Here is a 26,160-nt window from a genome sequence, read left to right on the forward strand (position 1 = left end):
GAGGGAAGAATTTCTTTTTATTAAATCTCAACCTATCCAGGATGTTTTAACATCTACTTTCTCACCTTGTGATGTACAAATTAAGGTGCGTGAACAAGGTAATCCTGTTTTGAGAATTTATGCTGAAAAAGTGACAGACACAGCATGAACATTTTAAAGAAAAATGCATGTAGAGACACTAAAAAATTTCCACAGCAGCCAAAGTTAGTGAGTTTCCATACAGTTGATACGCAGCTTGATTTATTTTAAAAACTCATTTTTCACTTATAAAAATAATATTTATGCTAGACTTACAGTACACAAAAGACCAAACAATACCTATTTTATAAAATGGTTTAATGAATGCATGCATGTCTGATACAATGATCAATAAATTTACTGAATTCAAATTATTTACTGTTGTAAACATTTTACAAAAGCATTGTGATTTATCCGGATATACATTCTTGATGGAAGAACTATTCAGACTGAATCAGTGGCACATCAAAAAAAATAAAGCTGACAAGACCCATTCTGCATATTCTCTTTCAACATAATTCCAGCAAGAGAAACAGTATGGTATAAAAAGTGTACAGTAAAGATTGTTCCTACCATAACATCAAATTCTGAAAACTGTAAATACAAGTTAAAAGTGGTTGAAACAGTCAAAAGTCATAATTATTGTCACCAGTCAGAAATTACAGTAAGAAATGTCATCCAGTTATAGGTGGTTGTCAGAACAACACATTTCTTCTCATGTCAGTTGATAATTGTTTTCCAACCAGACAGCAAAAACTTTGGCAATCAGAGGTGCTGAAAATAATTTTCAAAGTCCAAGACAGTCACAGCATTTTCACTGCGGAGGGTGAACTCTACACCAAGGCTCAGAGGTTGTGAAAACTGTTTCCAAGTGGAAAAAAAAGTGCAAATGTCCTGCACAGATAGCTTAAAAAAGCTGCTGGTACAATTATTCACCAACAGGATCTTTGTTTTCTTTTTGCATAGTTCACACATCACTGGGAACGTGACAGGGTGTGCTATTTTTGGCAAGAGCAAGAAGAAAGTGATACTGGTCTGAGTTGCCATATCAGGCATGCTGGATCCATGCAGAATGCAGGTAGAGGGCTGCTACCTGATGTTGTTAGACACTGAATACTGATTTTGTTTTTGTTGTAGCAGTTCAGTAATGGCCAAAAGCTTCTTAAGAACATGCTGTAGAGAGAGAGTCAGTAAAACTACACATTAGCTACTGGAAACAGAGCTACCCTCCCTGAGCAGCATTTTCAGCATCAGCCCATCAGACCTGTGAGTAGGTAGTTTAAATATATTAAAAATAATGAAAAAAAAAAGTCTCTGATTCCTTAGTCAGTAAAAGAAGTCTAAAACAGCACTTTGAACTTTGCCTCTCCTCCCATGGATATGCTTGCTGCTTCGTGCTTTAACAGGGAGGCAGAGAAAAAGCATAGAAGTGTTTGCCAAGTTTACAGGTGTACTGGCAAACTAGCAAGGATAAATGAGGTATTAAAAGCTAATTTAGTTCTCAACTGAAAAAAAAACCAAGACCTGAAAAATTACGACCCAGAGAGTCTGTCAGGATATAGTAATTTTGTGTGTTTAAGGCTAGAAACTAAAACTTCCTCTGAAAACTAAAAAAAAAAAAAAAAAAAAAAAACCCAAAAAACACAATTTGGTTTTGTTGCATGAAGAAACAAAACTACGGACTAAGTATTTACCTTTACAGCTAATAACCTCCTGGTGAAACGCAAGTATTTTAAAATGTTTATCAGTTACATTGCTACAGAAATACTGCAAAAGAATCCCAGTATTGCGGATTAACTCTGGACATGCCACCTGTACCTGTGATGTGCTCGCTAACCCTGCCTAGTGTTACCTTACCTGCATCACACCTCGCTCATTGCTGAGCGTCCTGAGCTCGTCGGAGTGTGCCACGCAGATCTCATGCAGGGCTGCCAGATCCCGGGACAGGTCAGTCCGAGAGTGCTCTGTAGTGTCCGGGAGCTCGGGAACATTCTTCAACAGAACAAAGACAGATTTAGGATGCCAAGACAAATTCTGGTCTTTCTGGCTAAATCTCCAGTCCATCTTTCATCTTTCTGTTGTGTATTATAGAGCACTGGGCAATCACCAACCACATGAGTTTCAACAAGGGGAAGTGCTGGATTCTGCACCTGGCATGGGGCAGCCCTGGATGTATGTAGAGAATAGGGAATGAGATGCTGGAAAGCAGTGCCATGGAAAGGGACCTGAGGGTCCTATTTGATGGCAGATTGAATACAAGTCAGCAGTGCCCTGGCAGCCAGGAGGGCCAACCGTGTCCTGGGGGGCATCAGGCAAAGCATCGCCAGCCAGCTGAGGGAGGGGATTGTCCTGCTCTGCTCTGCTCTGTGCAGCCTCACCCTGAATATTGTGGCAGTTCTGGGCACTTCAACACAGGAAAGATATTAAGCCATTAGAGAGTGTCCAAAGGAGGGCAACAAAGATGGTGAGGGGCCTTGAGGGGAAGCTGAACAAGGAACAGCTGAGGTCACTTGGTGGGTTCATCCTGGAGAAGAGGAGACTGAGGGGAGTTACAACTCATTGCAGTTACAACTTCCTCGTGAGGAGAAGAGGAGGAGGAGGCACTGATTTCTTCTCTGTGGTGACCAGTGACAGGACCTGAGGAAATGGTCTGAACTTGTATCAGGGGAGGTTTAGGTTGGATATTAGAAGAGGTTCTTCACCTAGAGGGCTGAACTACAATATACAGAATGCATGCAGTGACACTTTTGGCAATGCTAACCAAGATTCAACCTAGTAATTAATTTCCATTTCTGGTCAAAACGATGTGACAAATTAGACATACAAATTTTTGGTTTAAAACATGTTTTTAAAGGTCCATATTGCTGGCCAAAATTTCTAGTCTCATAGCTATAAAATCTATTTTGAGCTTCCCACATTTACAGAGGCACTAAATTAATAAAGTCTAAGAAGATATTTGATGGTTTTAATTCCATATAACAGACGAGTAATCTGTAGTCTCTAAACATGCATTAAAAAATGTATTCAGTTATAAGCATTCCAAATTGATGCATTTTTGAGCTAGTTAATAAGAACTGTAAAGAATTTTAATTTATAATGCTGCTATATAACTCAATAAATATTTTTTTAACTACTTACCCCAAGTTCATCCAAGAACATGATCATGCGATGTTTGTTGCTCTTGATGAATGGATTTACCCCTTCCATATATGGCTCCTGGTAATTTTAAAGAGCATTCATTAACAAATTAATGCCAAGATAATTGTCTCATCTGAAGGGAACACAATGGAGTCAAGGCAAATGACACTGCAAAACAGGTATGTAAACTCGAATAATGTTACCTTTTTTCAAGTGAATTTCTAATGTCTGATCTGCAACCAGTCAAAAGAATACAGAATTCAGTATTTTCTTGTATCCATAAGATTGATAATCTAACGTTCAGAATTTTTCTTACACATGGATACCGATATGAATTTGCATTAAGATGAGTGTCTCTCGATACCTGGATGCAATGAACAGATGCTCTACTTTCAGGGGCATAATCAGGAATAAGTGTCCTCTTTCCTGGTTTTTTTTCATTAACTCTTGCATTCCAAGTTCTGTGTGTCAGAGAAACAACTATAATGCCAGCCTGAAGTCATGCATACATCAACAAATTTATTTTTAGCAATGTTTCAGCCTGGGAACTGAGACAGACCAGTTACTGCTGGCATTCTCTTAGTCCTTTAATTGAAACTTCATTGACAGCTTGGGCTTTTTAGTGCAATATGTACACTTGACTTAAAGCATTAATTATGTCTAGCAGTGTAACAGGGAGTACACACAGAGTTTTGAAGTGTTCTTCCACAGAAAACACCAATCTAAGGAGTGATAAATCCAAGGTCAGAGTGGGGTAGGAGAAAAAGTCAGAGGTTCTGCGTGAGAAAATAGCAACAGATTTTTGCATGCATTACACAGGTACATGTAAAAAACGTACTGAAAACTCAGTTCGACGTTGTCTTCTGTGTGTAAAATTATACTCACCTTAGCTCCAAATTCAACCAGATTTGCTAAATTCTGCACAGACTTGGCGACCAGCGTCAGTGTTCTTGCAGCAGTGGGGGAAGGAGAATCTGGCAGGAGTGCAAAGTAGAGAGTTACGGGCCATTCATTTAAAATTAACAGCAGTCACATATAAAAAATATTTTTAATTAACTGTATTTTAGTATTATATAATATAATTTTAATAGTATAACATCATGTGAAAGATGTCACTTGATGAAATAAAACAAGTTGCTTTAGTGATGTCCAAAAAAACATGTTAATCTGATTTTTTATTCCTGAAGTCACAGTGCAACCCAAATTTAGAGGTACCTAACCTGCAAACTACCCTAAGATAATAAAATGCTAAAGAAAGGCCGTGTTTCTCAAATGCTTTCTCCAAAGCATGTACATAAATTATTACTGTGCGAGAGAAAGGAAGAAACTCTGTTCAACACAGTCCTTCTTATTTAATACAGCTTAAAGACTGATGATAGAAAACATGTTCCATTGTCTTAAAAACTGTCTATGAATACAGAAAACAAGCTATTCTGAACCAGACTTTATTTCCTCCTATTTTTCATCCTTTCTGAATGCTGCCCCTCTTTCTCTTATCTTTAAGATTCTGTATTTGAGATTTTACTAAATTTAATGAGTCAAAAGACGTCTCCAATGGCTGGAAGCCATGTCAGCAGCATGTTCAAACAGGTTGTTCACAAATGATTTTCTAGGTGCACAAATGTATTCCAAGCTCTACAGGAACGTATGAACTTTATAAATCTTGCTCATTTCAGAGACACCACTGAATTCAGCCATTAACTTTGGCAATGCACTGTATTGAAAGCGACATCTGAAGATCCCATAATTCCATTTTTCACACTGCTAAAATACATTAAGTAATGCTAGAGTTTAATTCAAAATGTTATCAACAATGCATGTTTTTCTGGACTTAAAGTTACATTGGGGATACTATATCAAACCTGTAAGGGAGAAAAGCATACGCCGGCTGCCTTAAGGAAAAGCGAGCCAAGTGACATGGATAGCATGATTTTGAACATAGTATTTCAAGAAACTTCATATTCTGCTGCATTAGACATTACAAGTGATTTCATATCTCCTGCTGTATAAAGTATAGATTCAATCTGAAGCAGTCACCTGAGATGATATTAAACATCCTTGGGTTCAGGATAGCGGGACAAATCAGTCGAAGAAAAACAAAGCCACTGAAATGGAAAGAAAATTGCATTTTGTTCAATAGTATTAGAGAACTAATGTAAAATTGGCTAGTCTTTTAAGGATTCAAGTTAGCATGGAATGTCGCTGAGACAAACACCAAGCAACCAGACTGTGCTCTGTGAAAATATTAATGAATTAAGATCATCATTCTATGAACTACAGTGAAAGCTGAAAGAATAGGCACTCAGATTTCAGGTGAACTGTTGAAATCATGTAGGAAGAACTTAATTGTGAAGTGATAATGAAGCCAATCCCAAAACATACTGGCTTCAAAAAGGAGAAGCCCCTGGTCTCTGACCTCCCAAAAGTTCTCCATTATCTGCTACTGGGAGTCAGCCACACACTCCCCCAAGCCATCGTAAGGAGGAATGCAGGAGTGGGTGGGCAAAGGGAACCTCTCTTTTGACACAACACAGCCTTAGGTCAGCTTAGGCTGGTCCATATCCTGATGACAATACGCTCCAGTAGAAAAATAAGGGATATGCTACTTTCCTCCATGAAGTAAGTGCTGCCATCTAGAAAGCTGGAAAAAAAAAGTGCTCTAAGTGCAGACTAGTTCAGTTCATTCTGCTGAAGCCAGAATAGCCTTCAGCAGCAAGAGAAAAACCTAGCTTTCTGCTAACAGCAGAAGTGAAAGCCATCCACTCAAGTTAATCTCAACTCCAGCTAACTGCCGTACAATGAAGTGATATACAAGCCAACTGAGTAAGCCTGTAATATCAGTAACTTTGTCCTTGGACACCACCAGCAGGCTGGTTTTCACTACAACAATACCAGAGCCTGACCACTTATGAAAAGAGGAAGGGGACCTTACACTACCTTGCCTGTTGATAAGTATACAGTGATGGAAATGTCCTCATTACTTGAAAATGATAAACACAGTAGTAAGGTTAATGTATCTTCTGTATGTGCAAGACACCTAGTATGTTCTATTATAGATGTTTTTTTACATCTCTAAGAAACACAAACTATGGGCTGGTAAGAAAACAACCATAGGTTAAGCTAAAATATTTCCTGTGGTGTGAATTTAAAGCTATGAAGAAGTAACTAATTTTGAAGCCATAGCATAGCATTGAGGGCCAACGAGGTACAAATCTAGCAGTGACTCTGCTGATAGGGAAGATATGGTTCTTCTTACCTTGGTCAACCTGCCTAAATGAAGAATAAGCAAATATCTACATGGGACCAGAGACAAATGGCAGCATCTTCTGACTGATACAGTAGGGAAGATACCAAGACATCAAAAAACTGTCCAGCTACCTCTGAATATTTAATCATTCCTAAATGAAAAGTAGTGCAATAAAAGGTAATAGGATCACTGAAGGCTGTGAAACTCTGTACTCTAGACAGAAATTACTTGTATCCACAGATACAAACAGAACACCACAAAAGCAAACGATCCAGTATTTTTAGCATCCAGAGGAGGCCTTTGGGCAAACCATGAATGTGAGCTGTGTATCCATTAAGGAAAGCCACGTGGTCCTCTTTGTTGTTGGGGAGGAAGAGAAAAATATATGGAATTCACTGCTGAGCTTTACAGCCTTCCAGCAGAGGTTAGCCCCTCAAAGTATGAGGGGCTCTCACAGTAAGAGCAGTCTCCATTTGAAGGCAATGCCCCGCAGTATGGAATAGAAATTGATAAATACAAGCCAAAGACAAATCCTCTGAAAGATCCCTCCAGGCAAGATTAACCTCTGCCAATAATTTAACTGCCTGATACCAGCAAAGATCTTTGTTTGACCTGCCCTGGCAATGAACAGAGAAGAACTTGTGTGTTGCATTGGTTTAATAATGTAGATTGGAGTTTTGATGCTGGTGTGAGTTCAGAAGAGTCAGGTTCAGTAACCTCCCGTAACATTTTTAGAGGAGCTCTGGAATGTTTCCACATGATTGGACAGGAGCACCATAAATTCAAAGTTAAAACCATTAAGTCAAGCTATACTGACCTCTACACTACATCATTTTATTCTGGAAAGGCTCTAAGAACATGAATAAGAATCTAGCAAGCTCATAATCTTTAACTGGGACATCGTCTTCAGTATAATAAATATCTTAAATATGCAAGCATGCACAGTTTTGTCACTGAAAGAAACACAGATAAGCACACTGCAGTATGTCTTTATCATTGCTTATTTTCAGAATAAAGTTGACAAGTAACTTACCTAACAACTCTGGTTCTCATGGTGGTATTAGCTGGCCACTTGTTTTGAACAGACTTCTGTAGGCACCCATAAATATACCTCAATGTCCTGCAGAAGTAGTAAGTAATTACTCATCAAACTTACAGATTCAAAAATGCTGGTCAGAAAAGACCTAGAGCAACTTCCTACTTGATGCAGAACTATTACCAACTTTACATAAATAACTAAGACATAAGCTTTAAGTTATAAATTAACTCTTAGTCAAAGGTAAGTTAACAAATTTATAATTTTTCTATTTCTAAAGTAAGGTAAATTTATAAATTACAGGCAAAACACATTCTATATGCCATTCAATGATCATTCAGATGTGCTTTAAATGTTTTATAATTATCTGTTTCCTGTTCCTGTCTTTTTAAACAAAAGAGAAAAAAAAATGAAACCATCAGAACTGTCTTAACTGAATAACTGTTCTTTCCATAAATGAGGGATAATGTTTAGAAGTTAAGCACCACTGCAACAGTCCTCTCCTATTAAAAGAAATACAAAAATTTGTGGTGTATTTCAGCAAATGTTGAGCGCAGCAACATATCCTTAGAAGCAGCGCACCTTTCAATGCTAACCTTGCCAGCAGTAACACGACTCTTCTGTGCTACACTGACATCTCAACATTGAGGATTTTTCATGCCTTAAAAGCTAATGACACAATGGAAGAAAACCCTGTGTACTGTCACTTTTTGTGAAAACGTGAGATTGATTATTTTTATTGTTCTTTTTTTTTCCCTGACCTCTTGGGTCTAGTAGCTTTTCCTTAAAAGAAAAGCAAGTGTGCAAGAGGCTTTTGTAAAAAGCACGGCCGGAAGTGTTACTTTTTCCCCAACATCTATATTCCTGTGTATCTATACAGCAACCCTAATATAAATCAGTAAGAAAATCTTTTTAATGTGCAATGCAATTCACAGAATCAGGAATTTTCAAGTATAAATCTGAACAGAAAAGTGCAAACTTACGGGGGCAGTATCTCTGCAGCCATGAATATTTTCTCCACCAGTTCTGAAAGTATACTGAGTAGATGTGCCAAATTAGTGTTTACATCTTCATTTTTTTCTAACTTTGAGGGATTTAACTAAAACAAAGAGAAAAAGATTAGGTTTCTTCTCCTAACTAGAACTACATAAATAGTTTCATAATATTATGCACTGAATACTACTTCAAAGTATTCCACAATGAAGTTGAAGTGAAACACTGAAGTTAGGAGAGCCATTTTCAAAAGGGTTTCAGGATAAATAACCACTACTTAATATCAGAAACTTTTCAATTAAAAGTTCTACTGTGAATGTTGTTTGAAGCCAAAATCCAGGGAAAAAAATGCCTTAATGAATTCAGTTCCTACATTTCTGATGTAAACAAACTGTAGTTCTGAGAGATAAATAACTGTCTCTAAAACTAATAGTTAATGTTAACAACCAGTAGATAATTGTGTCAACAAGCCAAGATGTTTACAAACACAGTTCAAGGTATCACCTCACAGGACTGCTTGCTCTCCATTATCTTTAATATGGAGTCTTTCAGCGCGTGATGAACAAAACTTGTTGCTGTGGCTTTCATATACTGCTCCATAAGTGTGCTTGCTAAAGTGGTGGCACGGAACAAGGTAGTAGCTTCATCTGAAAAAAGAGACAGGAAAGAGAGAAGTTGAGAAAAGGAGGTAACAGAATGAGAGGAAAAATGTCTTAGCTGTTCAACATAAATTGTAACTAAAGGAGGAGAAAGAAAGGAAGATACTGGAGCCCTTCCTTCCCAACCCGCCCAGAGTTCCAGTAAACTTCAGTGTGATTTAGTGCAGTACCTTCCATGCTTATCTCTCTGTCATTTAGCGTTCGTAACAACAGGGACTCAAGCTTCTCATGAAGAAAAATCTTCAACAAAATGCCAGCCAACAGTGTTCTGTCCTGTCCACAAACATGTGATAAGGCATAGACTACATGAAGTTCTTTCTGGAGTATAAGCTGAAAGAATAAAAAAAAAATAGAAATTATTCAGAAGCTTCTCCTAGCACATAACAGCTTTAGAAAAAAATTATATCATGTATATGTATAAAAATGTTGCTGTAAATATTATTTAATTATGCTGACCAGTGTTACTGAGATCCATCTCTAACAAAAAACTGAGTTTTTACAGATAAACCAAGGAACAAATGAACAAATTAATACCTCTTTAAATTCACTGTACTCCTCTTCTGGCATGATCTTCTCCATGGAATATCGTGCTCGAACACGCAAAGATCCTGGCTCAATACCCTTTAATGGTACATGGGAACTGAGTTGAAACCACTCATCTGTTGCATGTCCTTTCTGTAATCGGCTTAATTGGCAACGCATAAACACTTAAGAAAAAAAAGCATTGTTCAAGTACGTTATTTCCACCAAAACAGTGCACTATTGAATAAAAAACCTGTTTTATTATCAGCACATCATCTTATTTCAGAAGAAAAATACTAGTAAGAGTAAACAAGAAGTTTGCCATAAATATATTAACAGATTCACTTCACTGGCTTAACAGAGTCCTGAAAACTGAAGAAGAAATAAGGCATTCTGTAGAGAATGTATAAATATAAATTCAAAAATGCCACATGATTATTGACATGGCTACCCTTGTAACACCCAAGTAAGTAGGTGAAAAAGTGCTACCCTGCAAATCCAAGTAGTAGTTTGAAAATAAAATCAGGTGTTGTCTAGAATTTACTATTCCCTTTCCAGGCTCCAGCTGACACCACCATCTGGTCTGCTCCTCCATCACATTGTTGCTTCTTACTATTTATTATTACAGTGTTGTATGGCCTTCCCAAACACTGACATATGTATTTCCTATATACTAACTCCCAGGCTAAGTAACAGTTTATGCATATTACGTTAAAAATTGCTCTCAAGCACTTGCTGCCTGATAATAGAAGTCGACTCCAGAATGGCCAAATCCATAATCAGCCTCTCAGTGGTGCTGGTAACTTGAAATTGCCAAGCAAGATACAGCAGCTGGGAGCATGGGCTCACCTTGAGCAGGTACATGTGTCCCTGAATGGAAGGGGTTTTTTTCCACAGAGAAAGGGCCCAGGTAATTTCGCAGGCAACAATTTGCCTGTGAAACACCCATCATCCTCCAAGATGAACCCACAGTTAGTTTTGCTAATGGTTTAGCCTGTTAGTCTGGATCTCTCAAGCAAACATCCTCTCTTTCCATGACTCTCAATGAGATCTGCTTTTAATTTCCTCACATGAAAAACAAACAAAAAAAACCCACAAATTGAATCAGGTTCTGCAAGACCATTCAAAATGAGTTGGAAATCATCTATTTTAGTCAGAGTTTCCCTACAGATCTTACAAAACAAAACGAACAAACAAACAAACAAACACCCCCCCCCAAAAAAAAAAAAAAAAAACCCACCACCACAACCAAAACCAAAAAACCCTCCCACCAATAGATTAGCACTGTGGCACAAATTACAGGCCAGTAACCAAATATAGTCAAACTGAAAACAATTCTGATAGGCCTTAGAACAGACAGCTCTGAACACAACAGAAAAGAAAAAAACCTTAGAATAAATTAGAAGGGGACAGAGAAGCCATGCTGTCCTGCAAGCAGCAAAGAGGAAGCACAGAGCTGAAGCTGCTCAAGAACAAGTATGGTGGGAAACAAAGATACCCTGAAGAACAGAAAAAAACAAAACTAGAAACATGTTGTGTGGTAGAAATCCAAACTTAAAAAAAATTATCTTTTTCTATCTAAGAGCTTCAAATTCACATTCTTCAAACTCTTTCTTTTCAAGGAAACTGACAGATTTTACCACCTTGCTCTTAACTTGCTGGAACAGAAACAAAACCAAAGTAAAGAAGTAGCTGTCTGGGTAACATGAGGAAAGGAAATTATTGAAAACTTGTGTAAAAGGCAGAAGAAAATATGGATCCTTTCCTATTCAAGGTAATATGGAGGTAACTTCAGGTTTAAGCCTAAGTGGTAACAAGGGAAGTAGACAAATGAGATATAATGGAAAGAAAAAAAGGACATTTTCTTCAGAAACAACCAAGAGTATTTTTTTAATAAAGAATTGTATCTTTCCCTTTCTCACTGGAAGCAACCAAAAACCTGAAAAGGAGTTCCATGTAGTCAGACTTAAAACTCCATGGAACTCCATTTTGTGGAGTACTAAAAGTTTCTCTTTCCTCTTGCTTCTCTTGCTTTTGGGTAAGCAGAGTCATTGTCTGACAATGGTTACTCCAGAGCAGAGCTAGGAAAGGTGCCAGATATACAGGACCAGATTACTGTGCGTTTTATTACTAAACACCATACAGGTTCTCATTATAAAAACACTGATGGAAAACTTCTTCAGACATCCAAAATATACAGAGACAGAAGTATGGTGAACATAAAAACCAGCCTGATTCTCCTGTGACAGTGCTTGACAAAGTAATGAAAACCCACACATATAAGCATCTTATCAGAAAAAAATACTTACATATATCTGGATCTTTGCTTTTCTTTGTTTTGTTACTAAGACTTATCTCAAATCTATTAATATCAGATGAAAGATCACTAGGAGAAAAGACAGAGAACCTCAATTAGTACTATACCTGGCTGGCAATTAGACTTTTCCTAATTTCATTTCAACCCTCAGCTATCCCTATCAGCCAAAGACACTTACATTAACAAAGGTAGTTAGATGCCTATAAAAAATTCTGCCCATGCAGAATTTGGCTGAAAAGTTAGTGCTGTATAAGCACATAGACAGTGTTTTTTAAAATACAGTTAAACAATACACAGTGTTAAGAATCTTAAATGCAATGCAAATTACTAGTGAAATTCAATAACTCAAGATGATTAAGACTTACTCAAAGACAAATTCTTCTGACCACACAGGGTTCTGCCCTTCCCTGATGTGTGTTTTTGCTACCTGGACACTGTTCAGGTAGATATTACAATATGGATTTGTAAAATGCTTTACTGGGAGCGTATGAGCTTCTTCTACATGCAAAATGAGACTGCTGACCTGAAAAACAAATAAACAGGATTTATTTTCTGTTGCTAAAATACAAATACAAAGCATATTAATCAATTTTTTATCCTCTGTGCAGAAACAATGTTAATATGTGAATACTGAACATAAACTAATATCTCTTAATTAGAAGAGCAAGGAACAGACATTTTTAAGAGGCACAAGTGACAAAATAAGAGTAACTCAAAGAATTTCTGAAAACAAATATCAAGACCCATATTTTTAAGGCATCTTGTGTTCTTTTAGAACTATCTTTGGGGTATTAGGATTTTCAAATAACTTTTCCAGGCACAGAAAATTTTACTGAAATCAAGGACTGGCACTCTGAGTACAAGCCATGGACAATTCCAAACACAATGATTTATTATTTGGTGCTTTCCTAACAGATTATGTAAAATTCTCTTTTGCAACACATTACATTGTACTCCTTTATGTAGATGAGCATTGTCTTTGCCTTTTGAATTAAAGAATTGTCCTTTTGCTTTGCTTTTGAGGTCTGAAGCTCCCAATTTCACCTGCCACTTCATCTGTTAATTCACCTAATTTAGTTTGTTTACTAGAAGTATCCAAACATTTTTAGTGTTCACAACCAAATGTTGTTTTGTTCCTTTTTAGTCCTTTTTTTATTCCACATTTTATTCTTTTCTCTACTACCTATAAAAAAAACAACATTCAATGTTCCTAAGATTTAAAAATATGAGGAATTCTTTAAGTATTTTCCCATTATTCTGCAATCATTACAGATTTAAATGTTTAAGACTGTCTGTCCTCTGTCTCTGAGGAAACTCCAGCACTTTCAAAAGGTCGAGAGAAACTAAGGCTCAAGAATGGTTCAGGCATGTATGTGTTACTGAAAATTAAATCATTATTTAAAGGAGTACTTTATTTACATGTCATATACATTTTTACAAAATTAGTTTACATGCCATATAAATTTTCGAAGTTTCTCATATGAGGCACATTTTTGAAGTTGCTGACATCTTTACACTTTTATTCAGGCTTCTGCTGAAAGGAAAATTCTGAGATTAATCCATATCACTTCGCAACAAAGAGACAAAACACTCCTCCATATGCAGCACCAACCCAACAATATCAGCTTCACCTGACGCAGACGCTTATTTGATGTTCCTGGACTGGTTTTTCTTAAACTGCAAAACATCTGCAGAGCTTTCATCCAGTCCTAAGAGAGAAGGACGCAGAATCGTGAAATAGAACCAAGTCAGATACAGCTTCTTGCAGTGGAACAGACATATTTAAAAAGAGTATCTGAAATTTCACTTTGGCTTGGCAAAACTTCAGTTTTCTGTAATTTCAAAGTACACGTTGAATATTGACGCAAATTTCTTATCTTTACTGAGCAAAATCTCATAAAGGATTTGCAAATCTGAACCACTTTCTCTCTTATAACTATCAAGCATTTCTAACAGATATACAGTGTGGCCTTTACAGATTTCCAGTCTAGTGATACTACATGAAATTAAAAATTGTATAAAAAATTAAGCAAAAATTGTTTGCTTCTCAGAAAATTACATTTAACAAGTCAAACTGGTCTGATTGTTCTCTCCAGTACTCCTGTATGGCAGTCATAACATTACGTATACTTAAAAACTAAAACATTAACAGAGAGATACAGAGCATATATCCAACATTCCCCAGTTTTCTCACAAATGCATAGAGCAGAGTGGATGGATGGACTGCATATATCATAGAAATAAACAGTTTGTCTAACACCAAACTGCCTGTGGAACCTTTGTCTATATATTTATTTTTTTTAAACAAATAAGCTGCTAAGAGGCACTGCTAGCTTGCCAGGCCATCTCTGAAAGAGTCATCCCAGTGTGAAAAATCTAACAGGGAAGCTTTACAAGGAGCCTTTGGAAGGTGGAAGATATGTTATAGCTTCATTCTCTAGTTTTTGTCCCCCAGCCATCAAATTTTGTGTATCTCTCGTGAAGTACAAAATTCAGGTTTTGAGCAACAGCCTTCTTAAGTCTGTAATCTCAAAGATCCGCCATCCACTCTCAAAGTGCAATTTAACAATGTCATTAACACCCCACAACCCTGCTTCAATCTTACCCCTCGCAACATCCTGCACATTTTAAAAATGCAGAAATATGTACTGCAGCTATTCTCAGCTAGACCACTTTATAAGTCAGGTTTCTGCTTTCAAATCCTTCCACAAAAGGAAAAGCTTTCAGCTACACACCATGAAGTTTCTATTCTTCTGTGAAATGTTACACAGTAAAGAAAGCTGAGCTTTCTTGAAAGAAATATCTGTAAAACTTTTCTAGGCCAAAGCCATGTTATAAAGAAACCTGAAACAACTGCATTCTGTATAAATACAGTGAAACAGCCTGTTAAGAAGATCAAAACCAAAAGCAGATTATACCAAATGTCCAGGAAACAAGAAAGGATACTCTGTCTTCAACACATTGTTAATTCTTCTACTTTTTAGGGCACAGAAGATTTTACAGAAGTGACAAAATTCATGTGCAGTAAAGGCCATGGACATAAATTTATATATTCCCAAATACTATACAAAACACTGCTTCTCAAAGACAGTATAGTGAAAGCTGTGGGACAAATATCACTACACCCATTCTGATGGCATCTCAGCTAATTCCACAAATTTGCATTCATTTAACAGGAAAATTTGTGCTTTCCTTTATAATACAGCACAAGAAAAATACTGTATTTATATAGGCTTCATGCTCTGGTGAATAACAGTCTATTATGAGTGCTCTAAACAGTTTTAATTTCATTCAAATAAAATCAAACTCAAAGCTTAAATTTCTGATGCAACAGGTATAAAGATCTGAGGACTTTCAAAGCTTAAAACTTAATAAATAAGAATGTTCTATCATTTTAGATACCCTCTCCTGCTGCAGAATGCATTTCAGAGAAGTACGCTCCTATCCCACACTTTTCAATCAGTGAATGTAACTTTTAAGAGTGCAAGTAGCAAAAGGATACCATATAAAACCAGAAAACGTTATGTTTTATGCACCATCAGGGCCCAAGATTATGAACAACTACCAATTTATAAGCAGGACAAATAACAGCAAAAGACTGCTGTTCAATATACTTTAATCACAGAGCCCACATGCATGTATTAGCATTTCATTTCACTTTATTTATTTCAGTCTAAAGTAAAAGTCTTACTTACTATGCTGGAAAAGTCCTGGAGAGTAAATTTTTCTTCTGAATCGAACTACATTGAGAAATGTACCTCTCACGACCTGTCCCCTAGTAGCAGGTCTGCTACTACTCCATTTTAGCATCTCCTAATATAACCACTAACTACTTGTGATAACACTTCGAGTTTCAGAAGGGTAACATCATTAAACAACACAAGACAAAAAGTTACTTTTTTACACTTAGCAACAAAGGCTCTCACCTGTGCTTGTTCTGGAGTTTCGCCTGCAAAGTAAAAGATGTAATGCTCTTCACTAAAGTGCTGAACTACTATCTGAAAACAGTTTGGCCTTAAAAATAAACAAAACAAAAATGTAAGTTTTATTAATCTTCACATATTAACGGACACCTTGCCTTGATCTGTGCCAAAACAAAGCTTACACTGAACTAACAGATTTCTGCTGTTTGTCTGAAAGGAACACTGAATAGTCCGTGAATTTTTGTTCGTCTACATGTCATCTTCACAGGAACAGAGGAAGAACTCCAATGAAAAGATTTCTCATGCCCTTCAAAGCTCCTTCAGAGTATTGATACATTTTTAGAATGTTCTATATTGAACAGGCATGTATGCTGACTTACAGTCAGGGAAAAAAACCCAGCCATCTGAAAAGACTTGTCAACAAGGACTATTCCTAGAGAGTTTAAAAGCAGTAGAGGTTCAGCATTAGTTCACAAGCAGTTAATCATACATTAAGGATTTGTTCTTTCTGGAAACAATATTAAGCTAGAAAATCCCCCATCTGAATGTGTCCCTTAGCTCTCATGACCAGTGAAGCGTGTACTGGACCACACACCAAACGTTAAGTGTATGTGACACAAAACTATACAACCTTAAGTGTCACAGAGGTACAGAATTCACTGTACTGCTGAGGAAACAGCACAGGCAGTTTTTTACCGGTTACCTGAAGTGCACAAAGAACTTTGTCTCAGCTGCAGTTCGTCACTAACAGCTTCCTAAGCTGCCACTACCACAGGTCTCCTATACATCTGCAGTACTACCTAGTGCCCAACTACACTCTAAGCCACAACACAGGGTTTCATGAAAGCTGTTCAAGAAACACAACCAAAATGTTTCTTTATTACAATATACACCAAAGCTTTCTGTGTAATTGTCACCCTACATAAGGAACATATCAGTAATTTTTTTAAGTATTCTTTATCTACATACATGCTCCTCATTCCAGTAGTTAGATGGGGGTTTTTTTCAAAATTATGAAGAGATTTTAAAAGAACCCAAACAGATGAAAAAAAACCCACAAGTCTTTGCAGTTTAAGAAATGCCACCAGTTTTAAGCATGCCTTGAAGTGTTTTCACAAAAATAAACAGAGGTTGAGTATGTATAATTTTTAATAAATACTGAGATTCTTAGGATAACCAGAATTTCTATCATTTACTGTATAAGTAAATGCACTTATTTCTTCTATAGAAAATTATAATACTGGCCAGTGGAGTTGTTTTTGTAACTAAGAACGAACAAATATGTAAACTCTTTCTTGTTAATTACTAATGATATGTGAAACACTTTTGATTCTCAGCATATTTTAAACATCAAAATATTATGGGAAGTAATTTTCACATCAAATATTATCTATAGGATATTGCAAAAAAATTTTCCTGTGGATGTTTAATTATATGAACTAGTTTACTACTACATTGGTCAAATGTAACAAGTACTTGTTCTTATACAAAAAAGCACTTACAGATTTCATCTAACCAAGCTAGTTTTCAAATACCTACCAAAAGAATGTAGAACTTTTTGAACTGACAAAATTCTTTATCAATTCATGGTTCAATAGGAATAAAAAAAGCCAGTGTCCTACCTGCCAAACAAACTGTCATGTACTCCATAGACGGAACACACACTAAGGTCTATTAGTCCTTTGGGTTTTGTGGCTCGTTTTTCACTTTCAAAATAAATAAGCTGGGCATCATTCCCCTCTAATATAAAGTACAAGTTTTTCCATCTCTTTCCTTTACCTGTACAAGAGTGAAGAAAAAAATTGTAATACTTTTTAAAAGAAGATGTGAATTTTGTAAATGAAGAAAACAGAAGAGGGCAGCAAAGTTTTTGCCAAATTCCAAACAGAAGAACAATGTAAAGGTAATCACATGAGTTATAAAATCAGGATACATACTCAATTTTACACAACATGTGACAAAAACCAGACCCTCTTCACAGATGCAGGTAGAATTGCAAGAGGTTCCTTACACATTTTCAAGATTAAGCAAGTGCATATGAGGTGCCTGAACAGTGAGTTCCTGTCACTATTCTGCCCGTATCTACACAGATTGCAAATAATGACAGTGCAGATCCAATTTATTATGTCTTTATATTGTTATTATGAAACAGACTCTTGACATGAAAAAATTACTCCTAAACTCTGACCAACGTTTAACAGATTGCATTACAGCATCTTAAAGCAGTAAGGCTGAAGAACAGAAATGGGAATATATTGTACACCAACTTAAATCAGAATCAAGCCCCAAACACAAACATATCTAAGAATTTAGCTGGTTCCACATACACAAATACAAACACTTTATGAAAATATATTTTAATGAGTTTGACATTTAACGAGTTTGAACACTACCTTGACGAGGATGCCTAGTTTTTGTGCTGTGCTCTGATTTTTTTCAGAACTGCCAACCAACATTTTCATACTGCATGTTATTTCAGGTATCATGTTCTTCTATTCACATACTACTTAAGGAAAGATCTTTCATCCTCCTCACACACTTTCTAGAACCTTTTGCCCACTTCAATTTTGCCCTTTCTAGTACCATTACTACACTAACCCCACAGAGCATGCATGTTCAGCTAGGAGGTGCTGATCTCCACCCTCTGGTGACCAGTGACAGGGCAGGCACAAGGAAACAGAATGAGCTGCAGCAGGGGAAGTTCAGGTTGGACGTTAGGAAAAAGTTCTTCATTGAGAAGGCACCTCGTCCTTGAAACAGGTTCCCCAAGGAAATGCTTGCAACAACAAGCCTGTCAGGGTTTAAGGAGCATCTGGACAATGCTCTTAGTCATGTGGGTTTGCTTTCAGTAGACATCTGAGGAGCACTGATCCTTATGGGTCCTTTCCTATTTAAAATACCCTATGATTTTGTGGTCCTTATCTGATTTTTTTTAAGAATAAAAAAATAATAGAGCAAACGTAACTCACTTTTTTTCAGAAGATAGCCTTTTTTGACAATATTTTTGTAAAAAGCATCCTTTGTTTTCCGACGAATTGTATTGTAGATTTCTCTTCCTTCCACTGTATCATTAAGCACTTGTTCTTGGTGCTGGGAAACACGTAAGAAAAACATACCTTAAGCTTGGAAATTGCCACTGAAAAACGCATACTATGAAACGACAACCAGGATCATCTTACTGAATGCTACCAACTCAGTACTATTGTTCTCTCGTGTATTTTAATAAAGCAATATAATATTTGATACAAAACACTTGCTTTCCAGAATTGACAGAAAAAAGCAGGATATTTCCCTTTGATTTCTGTTAAATTTATGCAAGTCTTTAAAGATTTACCTAGCTTCTAGCTAGATGTCTAGCTCATGGAGCCGAGTAATCATGGATAAACTCTGAAGCAATAAAAAAGGCACAGAACCAATTCACTCAAAGTGGCACAGTCCTTTATTAATCTCATTAGAACTCATATGTCCTAATTGAGCAGAAATCAAGAGAAGAAATCAGAAACAGGAAACAGAAAAAGGATAAATTCACACAGAAAATGGTAGGATCTGGAAATGCAAGTAATAAACAAGAATGGCCAAAACCAAAGCCAAGTCTGCCCTTAACAAGTAAGCTGATCAGCAAAAGTTCTTTATCCATAAGAAAACATGAAAAGCAAGACTGTGAGAACAGAACTGAGATGAAAACAGACATGAAACAACTCTTAGATATATATACTCTACTTTTCTCCCCGCCAGTATATATACACAAGAATTATGTTTTGAAGAAAACAACAGAAGCAAGATGAAAAATAATCTAGTAATACTAGCAGGAATTACAGGACCTACAATGGAAGTAATATCCAGATGTTGTGAGCTCAAGATAAAGTCCATAACATAACTACACAAGGAACAGTGCACAAAACAACAAATCTAGCAGCAAATATTTTTAAGTAAATTTCATATTAGACATGGGAAGTCAATTAGACTGACCTTAAAAGAAAGCAAAACTTGAGAATTTTTTCCCCTCAGAAATGGAGTATAGTGGTATGTGGAAGGAGGTAACACAAAGCAGAACATAATTGCACTACTGACGACTAAATTTTTAAATGAAGTCACAAGTGTATCTGGCTAGTTTAAAAGGATCTGAAGTACTCTACCCTTGCTATGCTTGTTAAACTGTATTTATCTCAACCCAGGAATTCTTTTGCTTTTGCCCCTATCCCACAGGAAAAGAGAGTGAGCAAAATAAGGCACAGGTCCCTGGCTGCTCACCAGGGTCCACCCACCACAGAAAACTGCATGCATTCTAGGATATTTGTTAAGTGCTTTCCTTAACAAGAAAGAGAATTACCCAGGACATGGTACTCTAAACTATTCTGGTCCACTGTGTTCAAGAAAGGCAAGTTCACATCAAAACTGGTGGCAGCAGGGCAGCTACAAGAACACTACAAAGTGACAGGATCAGCTCTGGTGTGCTTAGCTTGATGAACAGAAAAAATGTTCTTGTATTAATATGAAAGATCTCACAAAGGGATATGAACTAACTATTTAGGGAGGGCAAGAAGGCAAATTTCTAACCACTGAAAAAGGAAAGCTTGGGAACAAAGAAGGAATAAAATATGCATATAAATGTTACAACTAACTATAAGCTCATGAAAAGCTACATGATGTGGTGTGCTTATTACTGTGGTCTCTCAGAATCAACTTCTGCTATGGGGCAAGTGTGCTCCAGAACACGTGCTGCAATCCCAGCCCCGAAATCATCCCTGAAGCTTTTCTATGGTTAGAGGTTTCCTTTGACAGGAGAAAAAACCCAGACACAGAAGAAAGGACGGCAGATTAGTTTCCTGAGTCCCTAATGTGGGACTAAGTCACAGCATGGTTGAGTCAGGGACCAGAGCAAGGAGCACAGAGCAGAGGTTGAACACCTACCAGGACAGAGTGAGCTTACCATATTTTCTGCTGACTACAAGCCAACCTTTGGTAAGTGAGTGCATTTGAGGATAAAATAAAAAGAAACAGACAGGCTGAAAACATTAAAACTGGAGATGACGTTCTTTAACTGCCTGTATCTCTGCTGTAATGCACTTTATAAACTGATTAGATAATGATTAAGTATGTCACTTCAACATTAAAGACTCAGAGATGAAATCTTACCTGTGTTGGAACAGGATCTTTTAGGTAATATCCTTCAACAATCTGCTCTTTTCTATAGTGCTCAATGATGTCAGCAATACTGTTCCAATAAAAAAAGAAGATTGAAATGTTAAACTCGTTGATTTTTCCTCTGTTTGACAGTCTGCTTTTCCATATAACCATAGAAAACTTTCTCACGAAGTTTTAATAAAATCAAGTGTTAATCATCATAATCTTCTTTGTAGCAATGAGAATTTGCTAATATACTGAAGTCAAGAAAGTTCACAAAACCGTATTCAGCATGTATTAATTCTAAACTCTGTAAAATATTTTAATGAGTTGCTTAAAATGCCAAATGAGGCCACTGCACTTTCCACATTCAAGTAGCACATGTGCATTACCCACTTTCCAACTAGGTTGAAAGTTGCTATTTCACCGGCAATAATTTTCCAGGTCCTAGAGTTAACTAGGAAAGGAGAATGGGAGATACTCGAAGTGAAGTGCAACCTCCCTTCTAGGAGGACAGGTATAGAAAACAGAAGAGATTTGTAGCAGAGTTTATACAGATTATACTTGGAAATCACTGAGCTATCCTGTTAAATTAAATACTCAGTCACTAGCACTCCTCTACAGGGAAGCATTCATTCTAATCACCAGATTCATATTACAATTGCAGTTGGAAGGCTTGGGAGAGAAGTCATGACAGATACAAGCTAAAATCTGAGGCATTTGAGTTGCTCTTATTTTTGCAGTTACTGAAATTTACACTACAATAAAGAACAGCAACATGGACATCAACAGAAATGGATCATTTCTATGCAAAGTATCAACCTAAAAAGAGCTAAATAATTAAGTAGATAAGAAAAATACACTGTGTCTTCTCAATTCACGCATACTCAGCTGTGTGTGCAAAGATAACGAACAAGGCATGTGCTCAACACAGGAACAATAGCTGATACTGTAAAAATAACGTCAAACACTTCTAAATAAAGCTATATAAAGGCATCTTAGTTCACTTTTCTCTCCCTCTAATTCTGAAGCTATGAACTAGTGCAAGCTTGATATAACAATCTTCCCACAAGTACTTTTAGTTTTCAGGTATATAGAATGACATCAACTTCTGTTTCAGTGAAATCAAATAATTAATTTCAATTATATCTGAGATGCATAAGCTGTTTTCTGCAGAAGAGTTTAAACTGTGTCACATGACATAATGACTTGGTCATTTTTTTTAACAAGTTGAATAGCTACTGCCAATGATCTGTAATCAATAGAACAGCATTGCATAACTTTTCTCTCTTATTTAATCAGGACTGCCTTGACCACCAATGCATCCTCTCCTTCCTTGATTAAAAGTGCCAGTGTAAGGAGCAGGTGCCTAATTTCTTCCAACTTTTTAATATGGGCTGAAGGACAAACTCAGTTGTATTTAAAAACTCCTTTTCTAATTAAGAGTACCATAGAGACTAAGGCTCCACACCTTGATGGAGGCTCTGCAGCCTCTGCTCCCACTCAACTCACATGGTCACCTGCCTTACCACTACAACAGCTCAATGCCTGCACACTCAAACACAAAGATACCAGGTATCTCCAGACATGTACACTACAGAATGTGAATCTGCAAGGGATTAGAGCTATCTAACACGTGAAACATCAAGCATAAAATCATACTGACCACAAAACTTATCTAGGGGAAAATGAATCACAGCCTTCTTCGGCATTTGCCAGGAACAGAAATCCTACTTACACAAACCACATAAAGGAAGGCATAAATAACCACAGATTAAAAAACAAAACAAACAAACAAACAAACAAAGACCCAACAAAACTGCTAGACTTGGTTTTATAAGACATAAATAGAAATGGATCTCAATACTCAATACATTACAGCGACTTTAGTAATTTTAAAATGCTCAGCATAGGGCTCGTTACATTCCTCAGGTCTCAGTTACTTGCATGATTTGAAAAGTATCTCACCATCATGAAAAGTATTGTTTTTAAGTATGATTTGGAAGTTATTACAAAAGCCGACATTTCAAATAACAAAGAATATAGAAAGCAGTATTGATACCAATTCTATACACAAATTACAAAGACAAAAAACATTATAATAATGGCCAGTCTTCGCGAGCGAAGATCCGGGGAAGGTCTTTACACCTTCCAGCCTGCGCATTGGATTTTTTTTTTAGGTGAGACACAGTGTGCGCGGAACTGAGCCCACCCTTTAATCCTAAGGTTCATCTGCCGGGGCCAAGCGAGCTTGGACAGTGGCAGCGAGGTCCTTAGGACGTAGGTGGGTTGCCTTTAAGGGCTACAAAAAACATTAATCCCATATCATTCAGCTCATCACAATACAATCAATCTACCAGTTGAATCAAAATTATCTTCCAGTTGTCTATTAAACTTTCAAATTGTGCTATCAAAATTCAAGGTAACTTGAAAGCTTGTTCACTCTATAAACTATTGAGTTAATGTTTCCTAAGTTTTCCTTTGACACAGAATCTCTAGAAACAAAGAATCATCTCTAATTTTATAGGCTTTTCTGAATGCCACCTGTTACACAGGTTGAATTTTGGAAAAAGGCAGATAGAGGAAACATAAGGACAGAGAAAGGGCCTGGTATGCTCTTCCCACCACATGTTCTAAAATCAGAAAAATGACTGAAACAGTAATAAATGCATATCTTCTATAAAGCAACTTACATAAAGAAGGGTGGGAACACACACAAAAGGAGCAGGTTAGTGGAAAAACTGAAGTCGGCCTATGCAGAACAGAATATGAGATTCCTGAGATGGACCCAGGATCTCTTTCCCCATGACAACACAAGATAAATTCTTCTGGAATACAAGCAGACATACTGTTGCTTGTATAGGTTATTGTGATTCCAGTCCAACATCTTGATATACAAAATATTCAATAAATTAAACAACTTCTTTTTGTGTTTCCTTACTATACTTCAACTTTTTACTTTTATATGGAAAATCTTAGTCTACCATTTATTGATACTATAACTGTAATCAATATTCTGCAAACAAAAAACAGGTTGTTTTCATTTTATCTTGTGTCCCAATTACAATTCTCTTACACCAAACTGTAAGAGAATACAAAAAATACTGCCAAGGATGATTTTGTAAAGATCTAATCAGATTTCAAAGGAGATACTGAGAACACTTATGAAACAGCTTAATATAAAAAATCCTGTAGTTAATGGAAACTGTCAAACAGATGTGGGTAACCAAGAAGCAGTCTTCTCAGAGTCAAAATTTTCACCTTGAAGAAAAACATTACGTTTTTACAGAATCCCCAACGAACTCACTGCACCAAGAAATGCTTGCAGTCTCACTACCTTGCACATAATTTCATGCTTTGCATATTTATGTTCTGGATTCAATGCCTATTTTTTTTTTTTCCAGACTCTTCTGGTTAGTCCATACAACAAAACAACATTAGTCTTCCCGTGTTACTTCTTGTTTACAGTGTCCACATTATTGAATTAGTACAAGAATTCAAAAGCCCACAAAGTTATTCACTTTTTCTTGCTCCTTAATTCATTCCATCTGCAGTAGATCTTACATTACAGAATTTGGGTAAGTTCGCATCTTCATTTTGGGGCCTTATCTTGCACTGCATTCTTCATCACACGTTTGAATTTCCAGCAAATTTACTAACTCGCAAGTAACTAGAGAATGTGCAAAAGAGCGTTTACCTTCAGGAAAAGCTGACACTGCAGCTAGCCTGGCTTTCAGTGAGGATGTCTGGAGGCCAGACTGATTAATGAAGAAGGTATTCAAGCAGCCTGGGTGTGGCACAGGCATAGGTTCATAAGGGTCCAATTGTTTAGCCTCAAACCATCGTCCATGTGCAGTCATATGACAAAGTCCACTGAACTTCTTAGTGAGGAGATTTCGACATTTTCTCAGACACACCAGCTGCTGGATGTCTACCCACTCAGAAGCCAAGCTGGAAGTGAGAGAAATTCTCTACTGGAATGAAGAATGCCCTGGTTCTAAGTGACCAAGACTGGAAAAATGCTGATTTTTTGAGGCAAGTAACGATCTCCTTTAAAAGAGGAAGGCAAGTTTTCACTACTGAGAAATCTTCCATCTACAGCAACTCTAAAACCAAGACCACCAAGGATGGAGGTGTACTGATAGCTTCTCCCACAAAAGGGGAAACATATCTCATTATTTCTCTTTTTGTACAAATTACTATATTTTTTGCACCAATGGCAAAACAAATCCATCTCAAATTTGCTCTCTGAACTGCTCTGTATTTCTGTTCCAGGTATAACACACATATTTAAATGCAATTTAATAACTTTTTCTAACAATTAGAAGTTTTTCCCCTTTCTTGTAAATACCCATTTCTATCATTTGAAAACTCTTCTGATTGTCTCAGACAAAATTAACATTTCTATTATCCCTTTTCAAATAGCCAAGAACATACTGAGTAGCTTCCAAGCTACTTCCGACAGAGCATTCTCCTAATTACGGATCCACAGTTTATGGATCCACATGACCCTTACAATCCACAATTTACAGTGTGAATGAACTGGCTGGTCTGCAGATGGACTAATACTTCAAGAGAAAAAAGCTACACTTGGGCTCTTTAAGCTTTAAGAACTTGCTCAGCTACAAGTATCTATTAAGGAAGTTAGGGAAAATAGTTACTACAAAGAAAACTACACTCTTAAAACCACAGCAGTAAGTATCAACAGGATCAAGTTATATAAGTATAAAATACACACAATTCCTTTTGCCATCAAAACTTACCTATTATAGTATCTGCCTCCCATCATAAACTGATTGTTTGATGTTGGACATATTTTAAATCGCTGAATATTTTCACTGGTTCGAAAATAAAGTGAATAATCCCCAGGGGTATTATCTGAAGGCCTCACAAGAAAACTGCACACCTGACCAACTGAAAAGATATAGTAACAGTGTTAATTTTATTAGTGTTAAACCCATTTCCACATAAATTAGGAAGAATTGCACGCTTGAAGAAATACAAAGCCTATAAGGTAAATTCCAGCAGTGATCCCCAACTAGGACTAAGCCACCAAATTAATGAAAACTAGTTTAGTTGTAGCTCACAACATCTTTTCCACTTCTTTAAAAAAGAATTTAAAAAAGTTTAGTAATGTTTTCAAAAAATAAGAATTTCTGTTCAAATATTTAAAGCAAGCTATT

At 36.7% G+C, this 26,160-nt stretch overlaps 1 protein-coding gene across 1 annotated transcript in view; it reads right to left on the reverse strand.

Annotated features, from left to right (window-relative positions):
* RASA1 (RAS p21 protein activator 1) overlaps positions 1-26,160 on the reverse strand; it is a 51,188-nt gene continuing 25,028 nt past the window's right edge. The window contains exons 8-25 of the mRNA XM_050328547.1: positions 25,741-25,891; positions 20,990-21,068; positions 18,823-18,943; positions 17,476-17,632; positions 15,857-15,944; positions 13,562-13,639; positions 12,296-12,453; positions 11,923-11,999; positions 9,626-9,798; positions 9,262-9,421; positions 8,937-9,079; positions 8,423-8,538; positions 7,437-7,523; positions 5,194-5,261; positions 4,042-4,130; positions 3,157-3,234; positions 1,876-2,010; positions 1-1,191 (exon numbers count right to left, since the gene is read on the reverse strand). Coding sequence (XP_050184504.1) covers positions 1,108-1,191; positions 1,876-2,010; positions 3,157-3,234; positions 4,042-4,130; positions 5,194-5,261; positions 7,437-7,523; positions 8,423-8,538; positions 8,937-9,079; positions 9,262-9,421; positions 9,626-9,798; positions 11,923-11,999; positions 12,296-12,453; positions 13,562-13,639; positions 15,857-15,944; positions 17,476-17,632; positions 18,823-18,943; positions 20,990-21,068; positions 25,741-25,891 — 2,042 coding nt within the window. The 3' untranslated portion in view covers positions 1-1,107. The remainder of the gene's footprint in view (positions 1,192-1,875; positions 2,011-3,156; positions 3,235-4,041; positions 4,131-5,193; positions 5,262-7,436; positions 7,524-8,422; positions 8,539-8,936; positions 9,080-9,261; positions 9,422-9,625; positions 9,799-11,922; positions 12,000-12,295; positions 12,454-13,561; positions 13,640-15,856; positions 15,945-17,475; positions 17,633-18,822; positions 18,944-20,989; positions 21,069-25,740; positions 25,892-26,160) is intronic.

The sequence above is a fragment of the Myiozetetes cayanensis genome, unplaced genomic scaffold (genome assembly GCF_022539395.1).
Source record: "Myiozetetes cayanensis isolate MyiCay16 unplaced genomic scaffold, myiCay2020 scf4, whole genome shotgun sequence".
Classification (NCBI taxonomy): domain Eukaryota; kingdom Metazoa; phylum Chordata; class Aves; order Passeriformes; family Tyrannidae; genus Myiozetetes; species Myiozetetes cayanensis.